This window comes from Trichosurus vulpecula, chromosome 5, assembly GCF_011100635.1.
Source record: "Trichosurus vulpecula isolate mTriVul1 chromosome 5, mTriVul1.pri, whole genome shotgun sequence".
NCBI lineage: Eukaryota > Metazoa > Chordata > Mammalia > Diprotodontia > Phalangeridae > Trichosurus > Trichosurus vulpecula.
In genome coordinates this window covers 35,140,437-35,164,149 of record NC_050577.1, presented here as the reverse complement: position 1 = coordinate 35,164,149, position 23,713 = coordinate 35,140,437, and the positions used below count along the sequence as shown (strand labels likewise).

Here is a 23,713-nt window from a genome sequence, read left to right as displayed (position 1 = left end):
TACAGAAACAGACTATGTTATCTTTTAGAAGAAAAGGGGCACATGAATATGTCCCAACTTTTAGGCTAATGTTCTATAGAAGTCAAACATATTTCTTCTGCATGTACAACAGGATGAGTTCATGTATTTGCATTATATTATGTGGAAGTATTTTGAAATTGTAATTATGTGCACTGAAATTAAAGTGATGCATGGGTTTGATATCTGGCAAATACCTTGTCATGGGCAGTAAGTGTAAAATTATAACAAAATCCCATTAGAGAGAGTGTGTGTGCTCTTCAGTCCTACAATGCATTCAGAGGTGATGCTAATTTGTGCAAATATAGAGCTACAGAGTCCTGATTAACTATAACTGCTAATGGGGCACTTGAATGGAGGGTTGGAGGGAAAAGGCAACTGAGAAGACAGTAGCTGCTGAAGGAAACTGCCTGCCCCCCAGGCCCAGGGAGTTAAGTCCTTGCTCCCCCAGGAATTGAGAAGATGCAATGACAGTTTGAGAGAGAAGAGATGTAGCACGGACACCCTGGGAATAGTGCCCAGGCAAGGTGCAAGGATGGTAGGTACTATGGAGAAGTATGTCCTACCTAAGGGAGAAAGCAGAGCTCCTGCTCTTCCTCTTCCTCCTCTGGTAGGGGAAGAGTTGTGTTCACCCAGATATGGCTGCAAAGACAAAATAGTGGATATTAGAAAACAAAAATGTATTCTCATTAGGAAAATGAATACATGGCCCTATTCAGCAACTTTCCACAAGGTCCGTGATTAATTTAAAGCCTCATGAGACTCCTATTTGTTGCATCCTGGAACTTGTCCCAAAAGGAATGTGTCTTAGTCTTTTCAGCAGTACCATGTTGTTTCCCTGCAAGCAGAGCAAAGAAAAGGAGTGGATAAGGAGGGCAGTAAGCTGGGTCCTCTCCCTAAGTTCAGCACCTGCAGGTGGTTTTTGTCTTTCTAACACTGCCCTGGGCTATAATTATTCCTTGTCCCTGAGTGACTTTTATTTTTCAGCTGTTGCATTATGACCAATTTCTAAATCTCTCAGAAATCAGAAATCATCCTAATGCCTCCCTTACACTTTCCCACATTCTCTATTTCTAAAAGTGCAGGATTTGGCAACCAGTGACTGAGCCAAATAGAGCTTAGTAGATAGAGTTTTTTCCCTACTTATCCCCTACTGTCATTACCACACATACATACACATATAATACCCAGCCCTTTGAGTTGTAAAAGAATTATAAATTTAAAGCTAGAAGGGGCTTCAGAAGTCATTTACAGGTACATTTTGTGGATGAGGAAACTGAGGCTCACAGGGGCTATGTAACTTTCATGAGGTTATACATGTGATAAGTTGTAAAGGGGAAATTAGATCCAGGTTGTTCAACTCCAGAGCTAGTGCTCTTTCCTCCACAGCACTAGATTATAAGCTCTTCAGGGCAAGGGATAAGTTTTCTTTCATTGTTTCCTAGCACTTAGTATAGTGCCTGACACGTAGTTGGTGCTTAACGCTTAACATTGCTTGTTGACCTGATGGTACCAATCTGAACTTTCTGATAATGACAGTACTGTGACTTGAGGAAGGCCCAAAGTGTTGTGGCTGAGCAGAGTTGAGTATAAAGAAGTAAGGAAAGTGTATAGAAGCTGAGGGATGATTAGTCAGGTTTTTCTTTGTTGTACTGCATGTCAGGGTATTGATATGCCCATGAGAGTGTTGGCTTAGGTGTGAACCCTAAGCAAAGGAGTGGCGAATGGCCTTCGGACACAAATGATTTGGGGGAAAGTGGCCAGTTAGGATCCTGCTGGAATTAGAGATCCTAGAGTCAGACTTTTGAGCCTATCTCTGCAGGAACATGGCTTGAGTGGGGCCCATGAAAGATGGTCCTTGATGCTTAACTTTATTAAGTGGTTGGGACCCTTAATGTCTTATCAAAATTTGAGGATTGCAGTGATCAATCTGGGCAGCTGTAAATATCACTCTCATGTTGCAGTACCCAGAAATCAGAGTTGAGAATATACATGTGAATGGTGACTCTTAAGGCGTTTGAAGGAGTGAGAATTTGGGCCTACAGCCAATGAGGATTTGATAGGCCAAAGACAAACTCGAGGTGCCATTTATTAAGAAATTTTCCAGATCAACAACTCCCAGGAAAAGCTGAATCAAGACTTTTGTGATCCCTCATCAAAGTCTGAAAATTCTGTCCTCTATGTTGTTATATTCTAATTACTTCACCAATGACAGGAGATAATGAGATGATATCTACAAAGTACTTTGTAAACCTTCAAATGCTATAGAAATGTGAGAAATGTTATTATCATGGTTTCCAAAGACTTTGAGTCTCATCTATAATGAATGCAATAGGACTGAGGGATAGGGCTCTGGACTCTAGAGGGATAGGGACTCCTGGCTTAAGAAAATAAAGGGGTTGTACTAAATGAAGGGGCCTTGAAAGTCCCTGCCAGTTCTACTTATATGTATAAAAGTTTAAAAATGGAAATAGGAATAGAGTCTGAACCTGTGAATTCATTAGTATAGAGAACTCCTGGATAAAGAATTCCTTCCAATTCAGGTTGGCATCTTCTCCCTAACTTCTAGTCTTAGTAATTTGCTGAGAGTAGAGGTGTCAATAACAAGTCTAACACTCCAGAGTCTTGCTAGACTAAAAATGCAATTGGGAAATATTTAACAAAAACAAATAAAAATACCATAAATTATAGATAATGTTAATATGTGGTTTTCTAAGTCAATATGCTGCCTGAAAGGATCCTTATGTATGGTTTAATGGTTTCTGTTTGAGTCTGACACTACAGGCTTAGACCACTTGAGAAGTTAAATGACTTGCTCAGTCATACCACAAATGCTAGATACTGGATTTGAACCTAAGTCTCTGATTGTGAGGCTAGCTCTCTCTTGACTACACCAAGGCTGCCAGGGCAACTGGACTTACTACATAGTAAACCTTTATTTTACAAATGAAAGAAATGATTATTAAAAACCAATAATTTGGGGAGATCCAGAGTTCCCCCCCCCCCCATCTAAAGTCCTGATCTTAAAAAGTAAAAAGTTCAGTCTCCTAAAGGACATTACTGATAATGACATTGAATTAACTCTCCTCAATCTTGGTCAGACCCCTCCCAACCTTGCTAGGAATTTAATCTAAGGTGCAGAAGCCCATTGTGTTCTATTCAGATTTGGGTATGGATAAATTCTTCCATTTAATTGCCCAAAGCTGGCAGTGGTCTGGTTGTAGAGATAAGGCTCTCTGTCCAAGGGTGATATGAAGTTACTCTCAGGCCCTCATTTTAATATAGCCCACTTTCTATTGTGTTAACCAATCAGAATTGATTGCCACTCCTCTTTCAAATGAACATATAAACTCAGAGTTATTTTGGTCAAAGAGAGATGACCATCCTTTGATTAATAATATTCTGGTCTCCTTCATAAATACCTAGAAACTATGTCTCTCAAACCTTTTTAATTACCACACATAGAAGTTGGGGATTTCTAGCATTTTTGAAAAATGTGCATTTATAATAAGCTACCTCAACAAGTGACCCTCAATGAGTCTCCTGTATTTTATGTGCTAGAGAGATTACCCATAAGGTGTTAAAATAAACCCCAATAGCCTAAGACTGCCCATGATTTCAAAGCTAGCCCCCTGCCATTTTGTTTAAGACCAGAATGAAGCAGAACAGTTACCAAGTGAAAGACCCTAGGGAGCGGTCTTGGGTTTAGAGTACAGAAGCAGCTATGGGAGTGTCTGTCACTCTCTGGGGATAGGATCAGCTCAGTCAGATCACTAGGCCTCTGTGTGTTTCATCTGTGTTCCTTGGGGAAAGCCAGCTCTAGAAACATTATAGGTCTTATGTGTTCAAGGCTATGAGAACTCTTACATGTAAAACCAAAGCCAGTAAAAGGAAGAACCTTTGGTGAGCATCATGCTCCTGTGGTTGCTTGTCTAGGCTGCCCCTTTCCTGATCAAAATACTGACTTAGGCCTCTGCCAGCAAATAAATAAGTTTAACAATGGTGGGTGTTTTCCCCCCTTTTATTCAAAAGGCTAAACAAAAATTCTTTTAAAATCTAGACAGCCTATTGAAAAGATTCTATCTGCCTTCTAACAGAACTTTAAGAATAAGGAAAACTCCTTGAGGTCTGGGACTGTGTATTTTTTATCTTTGCCTAGAACAGTGCCTAGAACATAGTAGGAAGTTAATATAGCTGTGTCCCAGTTAGTAGAAACAGTGAATCTCCTTCAAGTAGTGGTATTATTTGAATTAACATTGTGTATTTCCATTAGGCTGGAAATAATTACCATACTTTATATAATTATAATTTCAAATGGTAAAAATTTGAATATATACAACCACCTCAGGTCATATCATTATTTATATGCATTGGGACCTAGCTGTAAATACCTGTTGAATGAACTGTTTCAGGTTCTTTGAATGGGATAGTTGGGTTTTTATCATATCATAGAATCTGAGAGTTAGAAGGGTCCCCTGAGCAGTCAGTCATCTGGCCCAAACCGTACGCGAAAAAAGTCCACTAAGACAATATCTGACAAGTGGCTGACAACTTCTAAGGAAGAAGGAGCTCATTCTCTCCCCAGCCTGCCCTGATTGTCTGGACAGCTCGTATTGTCCAGCACTTGGTCCTGGCATTGAGTCTCATTTGGTCTCTCTGTAACTTCATCCCACTACTCCCAATTCTGCTCTCTGAAGCTAAAAAGAACAAGTCTAATCCTTCCACTATCTGACAGCCTTTCAAATATTTCAAGACAGCTTTCATGATCCCCTGACTCCTTTCTCCTTCAGGCTAAACATCCCCAGATCCTCAAATAATCTTCATATTACTTGGATTCGAGGCCTTTCCCCATCTTGGTTACCCTTCCCTGAACACTCCACAATTTATAAATGTAATTCTGAAACCAAGACACTAAGAACTGAGCACAGTGCTCCAGATGAGGTTTGACAAGTACAGAGCACAGCGGGATTGTCACCTTCCTTTTCCTGGAAACTGTGGTACTCTTAATGCAGTCTATGGTCCCATTAGCTTTTTCAGTTCTCATATTGCACTACCAACTCAGACTGAGCTTCCCCTCTTTCTGTCTCTCTCTGTCCCTCCCTCTCCCTCTTCCTTCCCCTCTCTCTGTCTGTCTATTTCCTTTCCCTGTCTCTCTCTCTCTTTTTCTCTCTCCTTCACCCCGTTTCTGTCCCCCTCTCTCCTTTCATTTCATTTCCTTTCCCACTCTCTCTACTTCTTTTTTTCTCTCTCTCTCCCTTTCTCTCCTCTTATTCTCCTTCCCTCTCATTCTCTTTCTCCCTGTCTCCCTGTCTCTTCCCCTTTTCCTTTCTCCCTTCCTCTCCCTATGGCTCTCATTCATTGATCAAAATGCATAGATAAGCTCCACTGCAAACCTGTTGCATTGAACCAAAAACAACTTTTCTTTGAATCCAACCAGTAATCTTGTATGAGAGACTTTATCAAAAACTTTACTAAAATGCATGTAAATTCTTCCCACAGCATTCCTCTTATATACTAGTTTAGTAATCCTGACAAAATAAGGGAAATGAGATTAGTCTAGCATGACCTGTACCTGATGAATCCATGCTCTTATAATTGCAGCTTCTTTTCTAAATGTTTGCCAATTATCTCTTTAATGATTCATTCTAGAACGAATCAAGTCAAGTTCACTGGCCTATAATTTGTAGACTGTTCCCTTCCTTTCTTTGAAAATGAGGGGCAGCATTTGCTCTTCTCCAATCCCTTGGATTTATTGTTGTTCAGTTGTATTCAACTCTTCATGACCCCATTTGGGGTTTGCTTGGCAAACATACTGGAGTGGTTTGCCATTTTCTGCTCCAGCTCATTTTATAGATAAGGAAACCAAGGCAAACAAGGCTAAGTGACTTGCCCAGGATCACACAGCTAGTGAGAGTGTGAGGCCAGATTTGAATTCAGAAAGATGAGTCTTCCTGACTCCAGGCCCGGTATTTTATCCACCACAACACCTAGCTGCCCTAATCCCATAACTCTCCCATTTTTCATGGTATGTTCAATATCACTGACAGTGGATCAATAATCACATCTACCAGACCTTTGTTTACCCAAGGATATAATTCACCTGAACCAAGTGACATGAATTTATCAAGAGCAGCAAGGCGCCCTCTTAATGTATCAACTCTAGATTAGTGATTTTTGTCCTATAATTTTCAATGCAAAGATCCTCCATTTTGCAAAGAAAACAGAAGCAAAATGAGGTTATCACATCAAGGTTGAGACCAATTTTGTGCCAGGATGATAGGAACAATTAATTTCTAAACTAGTGTTTGATAGACACAGGTATGGAACTACTTACTTTTTTTGCTATACAGAAAAGAGCAGCAATGACTTGGTCCTTGACTTTCTTTTATTTCTAAATGGGAGGGAGAAGAGGAAAAAGAGAGTTATTCTTGATGTAGTAAAATAATCACTGGCTATAGAGTCAAAAGAAATTGATGAATCTCTAGGTGATGTAAAACACTGTCACGATATTTGATTTTCTATAATTGAAATAATGAAATAATTATTCCAAGCATCACATTTTGTTCCAAATATTTTTAGAATAGTTCTATGGTAAAGAGAGAACAAGAAATGAGAAGTGATTTCAAGTACAAAGCAAAATAATCAGAAGGAATGGAGCCTTATAGTCAGCAAACTAGATGGTTCATCTGCCGTCTAATTGTGACTCAGAAATGGTCTATTTCATGGCTTGAAATTGCAAAGGTAAGGTACAAATGATGGACAGCTCTCCATTCCACTGGTATTCTCACAATGCCTAGAAAAATGGATAGAGATCTCCAAAACATTGTAGGGATACTCTGTGGAGAATTCGTAAGAAGTCAAAGAATAGGCAGACTTGAATGGGCTGCAATTCACATCATTTGAGAGAATTAAAAGCATTTAAAAAAATAAATGATGAATCCATCTGAACCACTAGAGTTTATATAATAGGGTTCCACTGTGAGCTCCTTAAAGTGATTCTGAACCAGGTATTTATCATATCTAGATTCTCAGGAGTCAACTTTGTGAGCTAGCATAAAATAAAGCAGTCACCCAACATTCAGTGGAAAAGATACCAAATGAGTCACTGGGGTACTGGTGTTGAGGTTAAAATCATATAAAATCCAAAGTAATACCTTTGGAACCTATGGGACAACATAGAAAGCAACCAAGGCAGCCATTATATAGTGTCAAAAAGCACTGGTTCTAGTGAGAAGACAGTGTGCGCAATCTCAGATCTATCCTCTAACTTGATCATAACCAAACTTAAACAAACCTGCTTATTTGGGGTTCCAATTCCCCATTGGTCCCTATCATACTGTCATTTTCAATGCAAAGTCATTACCTTTGACAAAGAAAGCAGAAGCAAAATGAAAATGTCATTATCATAGCTAAAAGTCCAAGAACTGATGAATTTGGAAAAACTAACCTGTCTGGGCCACTCCGTTTCCTTATTTGTAAGAGGGAAGTTTTAGACTGGATACACTAAGTTTTCTTCCAGTTCCTAAGATTTGTATACCTGTCATTTTTGTCCCCAACTCCCAAGTAGCATTGTATGTAAGGGAAGAATCTCAACTAGTCTGACTCAATTGTTTATGGATTAAGAAACTGAGACCTAAGGATGTTAAATGACTTACCTAAGGTCATCTAAGTTTAATGTAAACTCCTTGAGGTCAGGGATTGTGTGTTAAAATTCTCTATCCCCAAAGCTTAGAGTCATAGCTTAACCACAGTTCCATAATAAATATTTGTTGATTTTCAAGCTACATTATGTCAGCCTATTCCTTTCATAGCCCCTTTCTCTTCCCAACTAAACCATTTGATTTTCAAATGTCCTTAATGCCTCTTGCGCTTTACTGTCATCAGAAATTCTACATGCTGGAGAGGTGAGTAGGAGGGTAGAATGCAATGAAAATATGGTTCCATTCTATTTATGATGAATAACTACAACCACTGACTTTAAAACTTTTCTCAATTACTCTAACAACAATTCACTAAGACTCTAAGTCAGAGAACAAGTACTGGTCTACATTAATAAAAGGAATTTCCTCACTGGGAGTTCCCTATGCCAACTCAATCATGTCTAGTTCAACTCTCACTATCAAGTCACAAGGTTCTTTTAGGCCTCTTGATTAACCAGTTTATTTCTCTTCAACTGTCTACCCTGAGACAATTTCATACTCAGTAAATGCTCATGCTGAATGGTAACCAGTGTGTGCATATATGTGCATGTGTGTACATATGCAGGACACTAGTTTATGACTAGCATATTCATAGTTTGTGTATCACCCTGGCACTTCCTATTATTTGTTTCAGCTATTGTCATAGAAATAGCAAAAAATAGGATATTAATTATTGTTATCTAGTGAACATCTTCTTGCTTTTTAGCTACCTCACTACGTTGTTATATTTGATGAATAAACTAACAGGATTTTAAAAATTATTCCCTACCTGGCATGCAAGCTAATAAAGAAGAAAAAAAACTTCAAATTCATGGGATGTCAAAATTTAGTATTTCTTGGCTTTCTAATTATAGGGCTTTCAAGAATATCAAGGTAGAATAATTTATTTTACTTTCCTCCTTTTAATGCTATTTTAATAGCTATTTAGCACATCAGGAAAAAAATGAAGTTTACTATCATATTCAGAGCTATTAATAATGTGGCTTTAAAGCATATATATGATAAGTTTTCAATTATCTGACATTCTAACAAGCAGTACTTATATATCTGTGGCACAATGAGGTCCCCCTGGGGCACAGCAAGATGTCGTAAGTGCCTTGAGAATCATCAAATAAAGATGAATTTATATTTGATGTACTATAATTGTAGTGTTGTAGACACCATTGTGGTCTAAGTCTTTAAGAAGCTCCATGGAGAATATATGGTAACTCCATACTCCAGAACATCTTACCCAAGACCCATGTGTCAGAAAGTGAGGGAGGAGGTGAAAAAAGAGGAGGTGGGGGAAAGTCAGAAGGCAAGGGAGAGAAGGAGAAACGGATCAATGAAGCTATCCAGTGTCAGACACTCTATAGTTACAAGGCGTTGGATTTGTGACTTCCCCAATCATAGATCCTTAGAGTTGAAAGAGACCTCAGAGATATCTAATTCAATGCATATACGAGTAGTAATGAGTTGCAAATATGAGTTTATTTTATACATAATACCTCACACTCTTGCTCTAGAGATCAAGAGAAAAGTTTGTTTTTTTTTTTTAAAGTTGGTACCCATCCTAGTGGATGGGGCATCCATGATTTGTTTTGTTTAATTTAAGACCACTAATAAGATGGAACTCACTACTTCCTAAGGAAGCCCATTCTGCTTTGGGATGGCTGTAGTTGTTAGAAAGTTTTCCCTTTTCTCAAGCCATGCCACTCCAATTTCCATTCATTTCTCCTCACTCTGTCCGCTGGGGTCAAGCAGAAGGAGTCTGATTTTTCTTCCACATGACAACCTTTCAAATACTTAATGGCACCATCATATCCCTTCTTGGCCTGCTCTTCTCTAGGCAAAACAGCATGATAAGGTAGATGGCTAGCCATAGATTCAAAAAGACCCAGGTTCAAGTTTTGCTTTTGACACACTATGTCATTATAAGCAAGTAATTTAATACCTCAGCACTTGCCTACAAGTTTGGAAGACTTTAAGATGGAAAGAGGAAGAAAATAATCCTTTATTAAGTGCTTACTATTTGTCAGGCACTGTGCTCAGTAATTTACAGCTGTTCCATCCAATATTATCAGATATCAAATGAGATAATGTTGTAAAACAGCTACTGATATGATTTATATTGGTAGAGGAAATTTGTTTACCTGGAGAGTCCTAAACCAAAAATCACAGATTCTATTTAAAAAAAAAAGACCCTGAAGGAAGAGATTCCTTTCTTTTTACTGAACGAAAAGAACTTTGCCTTCTCATCCAGGGTAATTCTTGTCCATGTTTTCCCATAAATCTTCAATAAAGGATCAGCTTAGCATGCTAAAGACTTTCTCTCTTATTCTGTAGTAAAAGATACTAATTTACCAGGATAACTATGCCCTTTCTTTTTTATTCTTACATAGTACCTAGGTAACTAATTTACTATTCATACATAATGTAGTTACTGTATTTTGCTCCTTTTTTTCACACAAGCTACATTTGGCCACAAGCAGCAACCTCCTTATATTCGCCACAGATCCTTCCATCACTTTGTGAATTGTTTATAATTTGAGTTCTTCTGGCGGTGGAGATAGTCTTTGGTTTTTAACTGCTTGTCTTCACCAAGAAAACATATGTCAAAGACATGCCTCTTTTCAGAGGCAGGTAGTTTAGGATCACTGGCAGTGCTGGGTAAGTTCCAAAATGCAATACAGGCTATTCTTTTTATTCTCCTCATTTCTGGATGCAAATCTTTATCGTCCCACAGCATTTGTGTGGAATCTACATATTGATAGATTATTTCAGTGGGTTGCCTGTGCAGATACATGTTATCACGTGTCTAATAGATATTTTTCATCCACTTGGTTTCTTCAGTGTGAATAGTTAAGCCAATCTATTTCACATTGCTGTGGCTTTCTCTGAGAAAGCCTTGTAGTATGCTGGAGATCAATGCAAATTAGCAAGATGTCATCTACAAAGAGGAACATCTAAGAATCTCAGCATCAATAAGAGAGCCTTCTTTGATTTGGACCTTACATGGAACATCTTCCATGACACTGGACACTGGCAAATACTCTTGGAGAACACATATTCTCCCTTTCAAGTATCTTACTTGGTCCCCTTGTTCAACAGATCATTTAACATAGCAATCTCTGGTCCTAACCATTGTGGAGTCTTATGTGATTTTGAAAGTGCCTTTGTTGTTGTTGTTTGCTGGTTTTCAGTTGTTTCCAACTCTTTATGACCCCATTTGGGGTTTTCTTGACAAGGATACTAGAATAGATTGCCTTCTTCTCCAGCTCATTTTACAGGTGAGGAAACTAAGGCAAACAGAGTTAAGTGGCTTGTCCAGGGTCCTACAACTAGTAAGTGTCTGAGGCAAGATTTGAATTCAGAACAATGAGTCTTCCTGACTCCAGGCCCAGTGCTCCATCCACTGCACCAGAGAATTCAAGGCCATCCTTCATTCTACAGATTCTGAGATTCTAAAACTGAGAGAAAAGTATGTTGGTCTTTTTGTTTCAAAATATAAGTTCTTTGAGGATGGGGAATTCTTTACAATCAGCTTTGCATCCTCAGAGCTTAGAACAATGCCTTGCACATGAAGATATTTCTTAAATACTATGCACAAGTCCCTGCAATAGGTGAACCAAATAATAGTCCTGCCCTCGGGGAGTTTGCACTCTCTTGAGCTTACATTCACTTTTTGCTGGCATCTTCTTTTTCCACCTTTTGTGATCTTTTCCACTCCTTTGGAATTTGTCCTGTTTTGAGCCTTAGCCCTTGAGTGCCTGCAATAGTGAGTAGCCTCCAACCCAGCTGTGCTTCTTCCCTTCATTATCTTGAGCTCAATTTCAACAACTCTGAAAAACCCAGTGGGTATGAAAAGGTTCAAGTCCAAATGCATCCATTGCCATGATGTTTCCAATGAAATTAGATCACTCAAAAAACAAAAGTTGGCCAAACCCCTGCACTTCACATCTGACCAGAAAAAGCACGGCAAAAGTGAATAACCTTCGAAGCTTCTTCCAGTCCCCAAACTCTGATTCCTTCAAAACAACAGATTGTAATTATAAAATTGTGGACTTCCCCCCACCCTGTTTGGTAAAAAAAAAAATAATGTGATTTGAGGTACACAGATTACTTATAATAGAAATTGTATCTCCCCAAAATCAAGATTTAGTTGCCTGGGTAGGGTTTGTTTCACACAACAATAAGTGAATCATTAAACTGAGAGGTTTTTTTGCAGTAGGAAATTATAGCATATCTTATCTTTCAGCTTTGTTGTTTAATTGTTTTCAGTTTTGTCTGACTCTTTGTGACCCCTTTGGGGTTTTTCTTGGCAAAGATACTGGAGTGGTTTGCCATTTCCTTCTTCAGTTCATTTCACAGATAAGGAAACTGAAGCCAATGGAGTTAAGTTACTTTCCCAGAGACACATAGTAAATGTCTGAGGCCAGATTTGAATTCAGGGCTTCCTGACTCCAGGCCCAATGATCTATCCATTGCACCACCTAACTATGTTTTCAGCATGAAGCAATTTGACACAAGTCCTAAAAATGGAAGAAATTCAGGGTTTCTATGTGACCCAAGAAGATAGACAATCTCTCTCCTTATTCCCTACTCCCATCCTGTGGCTAGTCTTTGAAGGAGAGTTTATCCTTTACCATGTCTATGTCTCTACATAGTGGTGGGGGAGAGGGGCATCACTTGAAATTTTTTTCTTCGAGTTTTTCATTTCTCATTGTAAGATGCTAACAATGGAGGATTCTGGAAATTGACTTCTTAGGAAAATAGATTGCTAATTGAAACTTTCATTTTAATTAGAAAAAATAGAATACCCATAATGGATGGGACAGAAGACTTCATCTTTACTTCTGGCATGGGATTTTACTTAGCAGATATGGACCTGTCTTACCTGAGTCACAGAAAGTTGTCATTACAAATAGCATCACTGCAGGATGAGAAGACAGAAAACCTGGGTTTAGCCCTAGCTCTGCCATAAAATAATTAGCAATATGATCTTAGACAAGCTTCCCAATTTGCAAGGGATAGAGAACTGGTCTCAAAGCCAGGAAGATATGAGTTCAAGTTTTTCCCATACTGACTATGTGACCGTGGACAAGTCATTTAATTTCTCATTTTTCTAAGAATCTCTAAGAACTTAAGTTCTATAAGAACATAAATTGAAGAAAGGATAACAACCTGTGTTACTAAAGGGCATTCCTTTATCCAAGAGTTCCTTATACCAATAAAATCACAAGCTTAGTCCTTATTCCTACAGTTTCTTTGCCCAACATAGAAATAAAGACTCATCCAGTATGGTGGTAATGATGCTCACCATGCAATTGTGGCCAAAGTCTTGGATTAGGAGTTGGGAAAACTGGACTTAAAACCCCTCATTAGATTGTGGCAACTCATCCCTTTGCTGGGCATCAGTAAAATAAGAGTATTAAAATAGTTGATCTCTAAAGTTAATTTCTTCCTTAAAATTCTTTGATTTTTGATTGACTTCACAAAGTCACTATGAAGATCAAAGAAGAAAAGAAATGTGTTAATACCACACAGATAAAAAGATGTTACTTTTTTGGATTTAATCATTTTTCTATTGCTTTTGTTATTCTGAGGCTACACTATGTACAGTACGAGTGTTGATGAAAGATGACCATATCAACAAATTCTTAACTTTTTGTCCTTTAGAGAGATCTATATTTATTTTTTAGAAATTGTCTTGAATTGGGACCAAAATTTGATAGAATTGGCACTGGATTATATATCAGAAATCATCTAAGCCAACCTCTTACAGAGAAAGAAACTGAGGCCAAAAAGGTGACATGACTTGCCCAAGGTCACAAGGATTGTCAATGTCACAGCTATTACTGGAACCCAGATACTCTGACTCCCGATTCAGAATTCTATACCCTACAACTCCTTCATCTGAGATTAGTCCAATGTTCAGATTTTATTCTCATTTTCAAATATTGTATATTTATTTCCCGTTATTTCAGGGATCACATAAGATGATAGGTAGCACTTCATTAGTTGATCCTCTCCCCTTTTCCTCAGTGTCTCTAATTTGGCCACATACTTCTATATCAACAATCTGGCTAGCAGCTGCTGTGAGGGTGTAAAGCCAACAACAACCAGCTCACAGAATGCTGCAAGCCCAGGTCCTTTTCATCTGCTTTATTAAGGAAAGCAACATTAAGGGGTTAACAATCTTACTTTAATCCAGCATACAAATGTTATTTCTTAGTTCAGGGGGAAAAAACCAGCACCCTGAATCACAGACCAAATACAATTCATAGTTATCAACATCTGAGTGTACAGGCAGGGAGCTCATTATAACGGCTGGCCCAGAGTCATGTGCCACTCTTGCTGTGGCTCAGAGCTCCAACACTAACCTCTGCACTTATATATCCTGTTCAGGGCCACGACCTCACCCAGGCTGGGCGTGGAGAAGTTCCCCACCCCCAATATCACATCAGATACAAATCAATGGCTCCCAATTGCCTCAGTGCTGAGAAATACAAAAACATCCCACTCTATCTGCCCCATTCAAACAAAGGCCAGAATTGTTAAAGATCAACAGGAAAAAGTTCCACCTTCATTACTATTACAGTTTCCTAAAGCAAACTCAAGTAAGAAATCTGTCACATGAAATTGGCATCTCATTTATGGGATCACATTCCATTTCAGAAAGACCAAAATCAAATGAGACCCAAGGTGGGAAATCAGTGGAATCATTCTAAGAATTCCCTGGTTCCTGATATTTCTCTGCTTAAGAAGGATTATAAGACCATTAACTTACAGCTGGAATTGATGTTAGAGGCCATCTAGTCTGACCCTTTCATTTTACAAATGAGGAAATTGAAGACCAGGAAGGAAAAAGAACTTGTTCACAGTCACACTAAGTAATAAACTATGCTAGACACAATACCAAAGCAGGATCAAATATAAAATCCTGTAACTGGCTTTCAAGACTCTATAATCTGCCCTCCTCTACCTTTCCAATCTTCTTATACTTTATGCCTTCTGTGTATTCTGTGATCCAGTGACAATGGACTCTTTACCATTCCTTGAACAGGACACTCCATCTCCCAATGCCAGGCATTTTCCCTGGCTATATACCTCATGCTAGGAATGTTCTCCCTCCTAATCTCCTCCTCTTGGCTTTCCTGGCTTTCTTCAATGCCCAGATAAAATTCTGCCCTCTATAGGAAGCCTTTCCCAATCCCCCTTAATTCAAGTGCCTTTCTTCCATTGATTATTTACTATAATTTAGCCTTTATGTAGCTTCTTTCTATTCATAATTGTACGTATGTTGTCTCCCCCATACACTGTCAGATCCTTGAGGGCACAAGCTGTCTTTTACTTTTCTTTGTATCTGCAGTGCTTAACATGCTGCCTGGCACATAGTAGGCATTTAATATATGTTTATTGACTATCAAAAGGGGAGGAAAAACTCATATTTCATGATTTGTTTTTAACCCACCTAGAAACCAAAGTAACAAATCTCAGAAATGCCTGTTCCTTTGCTACTAAAAGTGTTCATTTCATCCAAGAAAAGAAGGTTCAGATTCACCTTGAAATTAGCATGGGAAGGATTTGGTAACCAAAGCATTCCTTGCATAACATATTCTCATCAGTGAAGGAGACTTCAGGACCATGGACAATGCATTATGCAGAACAGACATTTAATGTTTATTTGCATTAATGGACAAGCATAATACATTAGGAAAAGGACGTGCAAGGCAAAGTGATATCACAGACAGAACATTGATTAGGAGGAGTTAAAAGAACTAAGTTTCTGTCCCCACTTTGCCACTGATTTACACCACCGTGTGGCTTTGGGCAAGTCATTTTACTTCTCTGGTCCTAGGTTTCCTCCTGAATAAAATGGGGTTTTATCAGATGATCTCTAAGATCCCTCCTAGAGAAAAGAATGAGTTGTCCCATGTCTCTTCAGTTCTGTTCTGTGTTTTTCTTTCCTTTCTTCACAAACCAGATATTATTTTAAATTTCCGAACAACCTACGTCAGCAAATCTGGACAAGTGATATTTGAAGCAAGATCCATTTGCATCCACTATGTCACGACATGGTTCATCATTGACCTGATTGCTGCATTGCCCTTTGACCTCCTCTATGCTTTTAATGTCACTGTGGTAAGTGAACTGCACTCCTACCATGTGCTTGTCTGTGGCTCTTCATTTTCATATTTCATATCCAAGGTGCAGTGGGTATGAAGAAACTTGTACCCTCATGAGTGAAAATATCAGAGTGTCAAATACAAACAAAGCAAATGCTGTTCCCCCAGCCTTCCTGAAAGCTTCATTCCATCTTTCAGTGGGGAAGGGAAGGTGACATTTATTATAGTGGAAAGTGCTGACTTTGGAGTTAGTGGACTAGTTTGTGAATTCCAGCTTTTCTTTTACCCATGTGACCTCTAGCAAGTCAAATCATGTTACCTTGTCTGTTTCATCATCTTCATAATCATTTGCAATGATCTTCAAAGCCCCTTCTATCTCTGATTCATGATCTAAGGCACAGAATTTAATGTGTTATGTTAGTCATTATCATGTGAATAACTTGTGAGTGGCTAACCTCAGTCATTGCAAGGGGTCCATGAATCAATTCACACACCAAACCTTGTCATTTTGATCTATAACTCAATGATCAAGCCTTTATAAAGCTTTTTTATGTGCCAGACATCAGGCTGAGGGCTGGAGAAACAAATCCAAAAGATAAAACAATCCCTGGCCTCATGGAGAAATCTTAATTTGGTTTTAACAAAATGTACAATATGACAAATAGACTTTCAAACAGATAAGAACGTACTCATATTCATACAAACTCTGATGGTTTGTGATGATCTCCCCTCACAGCAACCCTACAAGGTTAGTAAGTGCATATTATATACAGATAAGAAAACTAGACTGAAAAACAAAGTCCCCTGGTCACATGGCTAGCCAGAGTCAGAGCTATTATTTCAATCTCTGACCATCTTGATTTCAATTCCAGAATCCTATCGATTATAGCATGCTTTTAGATGCTTAATAAAATTAAGTGATTAATAAAATGTGTATGTATGTACATATATGTTTTAAAGCATTACTAGAAACATAATCACTTTCTGTTATTATCTATTTTCTCAACTGGCCAATATTAATAGTATAAGTATTCTTACATGGGAAAATATTAAATATTTTGATGTTGAAAGGGAATCCTCCAACAGGAAAAGGTGGGGAATCCCATTCATATCATTGTAAATGATTAAGGTCCTTCCTTATAAAAATGGAAACCATTGAGGAGGCAAGTTTAGGTGACATTTGATCTAACAAGAAGGATTAAAACCTACTCTGTACAAGGTACTGTGCCAGGCTCTGAGAATACAATGATAAACATGAAACAGTCCATGCCCTTGAAAAGCTTATATTCTACTGTGAAGAAGGCAGGAGGGTACTACAATTTTTCAAAATCTTTTTACCTAAATATGGCAAACTTGAATGGGAGTTTTAAAATGGAATCAGAAATAAGGATTTTTTAAAATTATAGATAGAAGATAAGCTCCTTGAGTAGAGAGGCTATTCTACTTTGATTTTTTATCACCAGCACCTAGCACAGTGTCTGACACATAGTAGGTACATAATAAATGCTTATTTATTGATTAGTTGATATACACAATGAAAAAAATAGATAATTTGAGGAGGGCGAGAACAGTAATGACTAGATGTAATCAAAAAGGCTTCTCAGTGAAATGGTACCACAGGTAAACCCTGAAGAAAGCTAAGGATTCTAAATGGCTTCTAAGATTAAGGGTGTGGGGGGACATTTTAAGCATGCAGAACAGCCTATACAAAGGCTCAGAGGATGGAAATGGAATGGCAACTTTGGAGAACAAACTGATGCCAGTTTGTTTGGAACACTAAATGCGTAAAACGGAGTGATGGGCATCAAGTCTGGAAAAGGGAGCTGGAAACAGCCCATGAAAATCTCTAAATGCCAAGTCAAATGCTACGAGGACAACTTTTTAAGGTCATTGGGGCAATTTACCTCTACAATGCTCACTCTGCCAGAAGCCTAAAGGAATGAATGTCATGCTTCCAAAAGAATCGAACCTCTTCTCAGGGAGCAAATTATACACTGAGGAAAGCTGACTCCATCAAAGGTCCTTCTTGGTAGAAATGCATCTCTTCCCTCTCTTGTACTGTGACTGACTATCAGTTGAACCTGCTTTGGTGACTTTTCATCTTATCTCTGATATCTTGTTATTCATTCAATGGCTATTTGGCCCTTCCAGCTGAGGGCAGTTAGAAAGGGAAAGAGAAAGGATATCAATTCAAACTAGTCAACTGACCACTTTATAGGAATTTTTTTGAAAAGGGCAAGAGGGGCAGAAGCTTAAGCTGCATGAGGAAATAAGACTTGAGAACATCCTGGCAATTGCATTTTTCTATAAAATATTTCTTCTTCATCCTTTCCCCAGCATCTCTCTACTCTCTGAACTTCATTCTTATTCTCTCCCCAGAAAGAAATTAAGTACATTCTTCATCAAGGTTGTGTTAATTGTTTAAAGGGTTTTGTTTTTATTTCTCTTTTAAAATTTTAATGTTTTCCCTTTTTCTTTTAAAAATGATTAATACATTTTGTTATTTAATCACTTTCATTGCCAAGTACCTTCCTTCTCCTCTATCACCCTCATAACAAAGATTTAAAAAATTAAAGAAGGAGAGGATAGGAAAACTATACAATAATACTAAACACCAGCATCAGAGTCTGACAACATACACGGTGTTCAACATCTATAGCCCTGCACCTCCACAAGGAAAAGGCATTTTCTTATTTCACTAAGGTCAACCCTTATCATTATCATTGCATAGCACAAAATAAATTTTATTGATGCCTTTTGTTTTTATATGATAATCATTTCCAAATAGCTCTTCTAACTCCCGAACTGAATCCTCCCTCCCTTAAAACAAAGTAAAACATTAAGAAAAAGTAATGAAGAAAGTGACACCTTCTGCCCCTCATACATCCTCACCTCTTTACTAAGATTACTTAGCGTACATGCCATGGATGGAGTTCTGGACCTGAAGTCGGGGAGATCTGAATTCAAATTTTGCCTCAGGCACTCACTAGCTACACGATCCTGGACAACTCCCTTAACCTCTGTTTGCCTCAGTTTCCACAATGATAAAACGGGGATAATACTAGTACCTACCACCCAGGGTTCTTATGAGGATCATATGAGATAATATTTGTAAAGCATTTAACACAGTGCCTGGCACTTAGTAGGTGCTATAAAATGATTATTTCTTTCTTTCCTTCTTTTCTTCCGGTTATTTCTTTTTGTGTGCTTCTCATTTTCATTATTGTAGTCATCATGTTTACTATTCATAATGATAGCCAGCTAGCATTTACATAGTGCTTTAAAGGCTATAAAGCACTTTACATAAGTTCTCTTATTTAATCTTCACAATGATGGTGGGATAGGTGCTATAATTAGCCCCTTTTTGTAGAGTAAAACTGAGGCTGAAGTTAAGTGGTTTGCTCAGAATACACAGCTAATGAGAATTTGAGGTAGGATTTAAACTCTGGCTTTCTGGACTCCAGCATATATTAATTCATACCAGTCTCCCCAGATCAGCAGATAGGTAGTAGCATGAATAGAGTTCTAGACTTGGAGTCAGAAAGACCTGAATTCAAATGTGGACTTAGACATTATTAGCTATGTGACCCTGGACAAGTCACTTAACTGCTGTATGCCTTAGTTTCCTCATCTGTAAAATGGAGATCATTGCACCTACCTCTTAGGGTTGCTGTGAGGATAGAATGAGATAATATTTGTACAGTGTTTTGCAAACCTTAAAGTAGTGTATGAATGCCAGCTATTAAGTTGTCTGGAGAAGCATGAATATGTTTTCTGACCATTGATACATTCTGTTGCTGTCTTTGTCAATGTGTACTTTATTAGTATGTAAAAATAATTTGTTTTAACTTCAAATGGGATATTTTTAGAGTCAGTTAACAGCTCCCCACATGGAAATGACTTCTCTCTCATGTTGTCATTGGCATTTTTCCATTATTAAATCAAATAACCAGAGTAGTCATTGTTCAATTTGGAATGAGCTCAGAAGCTCAGTCCAGAATACTGAGCAGCCATCTTCAGTTTGAATATTTGTCAATTGGTAGGATTTTTTGGAGTTGGGAAGTGGAGATTGTCAACATATTCTAAAGAGACTTCTGACTCAACTGGGAAAGACTCTGGATATCAACAAGAGGATGATATCAATCGATGGGACATAAATTACTAGTCTTTTTTAAGGGTTTTTGAATATGGAATTTAACTGGGTAAGTGTGCCAGAATGAAGAAAGTAATGGCTTAAGACAAGACTCTGCAAAGAAATTCAAAAGACATTCAAAGGGAATGTATGATTCATGAGGGGAAAAAAGAGTGTTTCTTAGGAAATATTAAGAGACATAAAATAAATGTGCCTGATTCAATTCCTTAATAGACTTTCGGACTGGAACCAAGAAGACTCAGGCTCAACACCTCCTGCCCACATTTAACTAGTGATGTGACACCGGACAAACCAATCCATCAATCAACAAACATTTATTAAGCACCAACTGTGTACCAGGAGAAACAAATGCAAAGAACAAACATCCCTTTAATCTCTCTAAATCAGTTTCCTTAGTCGTAAAATGTAGATACCTTAGCCTGAATTCCTGATGTCATTGGATAGCTGAGGCTAAAATGAGATATTATGTGTCAATCAATTTGCAAATTTCAAAGTATTATATAAATACCAGTTGTTCTTGTCAACATCATCATTGTAGTCACCATTGCTGTTGTTATCATAAGAAACACTGCATGGCATTGTAGCTAGAGAGCCAATCAGAGAAATCTGAGTTCAAGTCCCCTCTCTGATGTAGACAAGCCTTGGGATCATGGGTAAGTCATTTAACCATTGACTACACAGGAACCTAAGATAACAAGTTACAAATGAATTGCTGATCTGAATAACTTGAAGGATTTTTCACACTAGAAGTTCCCTACTGGAACCCTGGACTTCTGGTGGGCATGCTGCTCCTTTCATTGCACTACTCTCCTTCTCAGAAAGCCTGAGAACATAATGGCAAAGGTCATGATGAACACTACATTCCAAATGCTGAATGGTCACACTGAAGATTACTGGACTTCTTCTAGAAGAATAGCAGATGACTATCAGTCTTAGACAGAGACAAGCTCCATGCAGGTGTTAGATGGTGCTATGTACCTAATGCTTCCATGAGGCTGGGCCCAGGACTTTCTGTAAAGTATCTTTTGTAGATCTAGAGAGAGCCTTCCTAGAACAGGCTGATGCATTGGAAATTTCTCTTATTCGAGACCTTTTCAACACTATTTTCAAGAACCATTTTTTTAAAAAAAATGTATTTTTCTTACTATCATAGCAGCTCACCTATCCTAAAGTCACTTATTTATTGGTCAAATTGTGTCTGGTTCCCAATCTTTGATCTTCTACTGTTATGTGACCTTGGGAAAGTTCCTTCTCCATCAGCCTGAAATTTTTCATCTGTAAGATGAGAGGGTTGAGCTCAAAAATCTCTAAAATCCCTTTGTCTCCGAAACTGTGATCCTGGAGTCCTTTCAACGTTTTTTAAAAGCTTTTACCTATGTCCCAGTTTAGACCATATTAATTAGGATATTTGACGTGATGCTCTATACACTGATTCCCAAAATTGCTGGAAAATTATTCCAGGATGTTCTTGGGGGTAGGAGCTTTATTCCTTTATTTTTTACATGTCAAAATCATTTCCATCTTCCCTGCTCCAAAATAAAAGAACATGAAAAAACTAATAATGAAGAGAAATTTTGTAAATAACCTCTCCTATACTTATTATATATAGTTGATATTGTATCTGTCATCCATTTTAGCATTCTATCCATTGATACTCCTTGAGGGCAAGGACCAAATGAGCATTATGTATTTCATATTCCATATTCCATACTGGAAGCATTCCATAGCTTCCAGCACACTGTGAGTGCATAAAAGACATTAAAAATAGTAGTGTTAGTTTTAACCATGGCTATAGGCACTGAGATTAGAAGAAAAAAAGAGATTTATTAGGTAGGGCACCATGATGAGAAAAACCACTAGTGGTGTATTTGTATCCTAGAAGAGATTAAAGAAGGCTGGAGGCCACAAGAGAAATTTCATTCATTCTTTTGCATCTGATTTCCTTGCATTTTGATTAATAAATGTTCATTGGCTAATCGATTGTCAATTGATTTCCATAATTGTTTATATGTAAGAATTTCCAATGTGCTCAAAGCCTAGCAATAATCACAAAAGTTGAGAGTTATAAGTGATTTTAGAGACCACTTAGTCCATCTGATACATAGAAAGACCCCCCTCCCCACAACGTGAGAGAAGGTGGGGGTCACAGGAAAACTCTCATTCGTACTTTTCCATTTGATTTCTTTGCATTTTGATTACTAAATGATTGTCAAGTGATTGTTAGTTGTTTTCCATGAGAATCTATGTGCAAGAACTCTGAACATAATCACAAGAGTGGTCCCAAAGGCTTACTAGTACAACCTACCTAACAAGTGGTTTTCCAGCCTCTGCTCAAAAACTTCCAGCAAAGGGGAACTTCCTACTTACTGAGGTGCTCCATTCCACTTCGGGGCTGCTGAAAACACAACAAGGATAGGGAAGACTAAGAAGGGCTTGAGGCTGCAGTGGCAGAGTGTGAACAGGAGTGATTCATATATTGTGGGAATCATGAAAGCCATATTCACATCTTAAGAACTGGACACTTTTTAGGATTGTGGGACTTAAATTTGAAAAGAATCTTAGAGATCATCTGTCTAACCCTCACATTTTACAAAGGAGGAAACTGAGATTCAGTGAGTGTAGCAACTTTCCCTAGATCATATAAGTAGTAACTAGCAGAATTGGTCCTTGAGCTGGGCAGGGTGTAACTGTAAATCCAACATTTTTCCAATGGCAGCATGTTTTCATTCACCCTCACATACATATATACACACACAGATACATACATATATGTACAAATAAACACACGTATATATACATAGACATAGACATATATGTATGTATAGGCATGTGTATATGTGTATGTGTGTGCGTGTATATGTTTCTTATGCTTGGTCTGTTGCCATCATCATGGCATCGCTTTGATTTTTCCCTAGAAACATTTTGGAGATTCCTCTAATATTGTGACCCTGAAACCCCAAAGCCTTCCAATTACAACTCCCAATACCCATATGTAATCTCATCCATACACACATCAATACTTCAATGGAGCCATCTCCGTATAGACATATATCAGTAGGGATAAATAAAGTCTTACACTGGGACACAAAGGGGTTCCAAAAATCTTAGTGTGGGTTTAAATTATTGGAAACTTAAAACTACACTAAAACTTTTGGGACACCCTGAATAATATGAGAAGCATGAATAGAAATCAGTAGTTCTGAGAAGAATCCAGGGGTCTTAGAAGACTATAAGGTCCATATGACACAACAATGTGATATAGTAGCCAAAAAAAAACCCTAATGCAGGTTTGAGCTACAGTAACACAGGGGTGTAGCTTCTGGAAACTGGGAGGGGATGATGGTACTATACTCTGACCTTGTTAGAAACCGCTTTGAGTATTATTCAGTTCTGGGCTCTATAATTTAATAAGGATGTTGATAAACTAAAGTGTCCCGAGGAGGGCAACCAGAAAGATAAAAGTCCTTAAGTTCATGACATATAAGGATCAGGTGAAGAAACTTTTCATGATTAACTGAAAAGAAGAGATAGGGATGACAGAGATAGAAACATAAGGACAGAGACGCAGAGACACTGAGAGAGAAAGACTCAGAGACTGACAGTGTGACAGAGTAGAACACTGAGCTTGTAATCAAGAAGAATCAAGGTTCAGATCTCACCTCTGACACATTAACTGTGGGACCCTAGGAAGTCACTGACCCTCTCTTTTCCTCAGACCACTCTCTAAGACTTAT

At 38.1% G+C, this 23,713-nt stretch overlaps 1 protein-coding gene across 1 annotated transcript in view; it reads left to right on the top strand.

Annotated features, from left to right (window-relative positions):
• KCNH8 (potassium voltage-gated channel subfamily H member 8) overlaps window positions 1-23,713 on the top strand; it is a 404,012-nt gene that overhangs the window by 236,083 nt on the left and 144,216 nt on the right. The window contains exon 6 of the mRNA XM_036761371.1: window positions 15,685-15,842. Coding sequence (XP_036617266.1) covers window positions 15,685-15,842 — 158 coding nt within the window. The remainder of the gene's footprint in view (window positions 1-15,684; window positions 15,843-23,713) is intronic.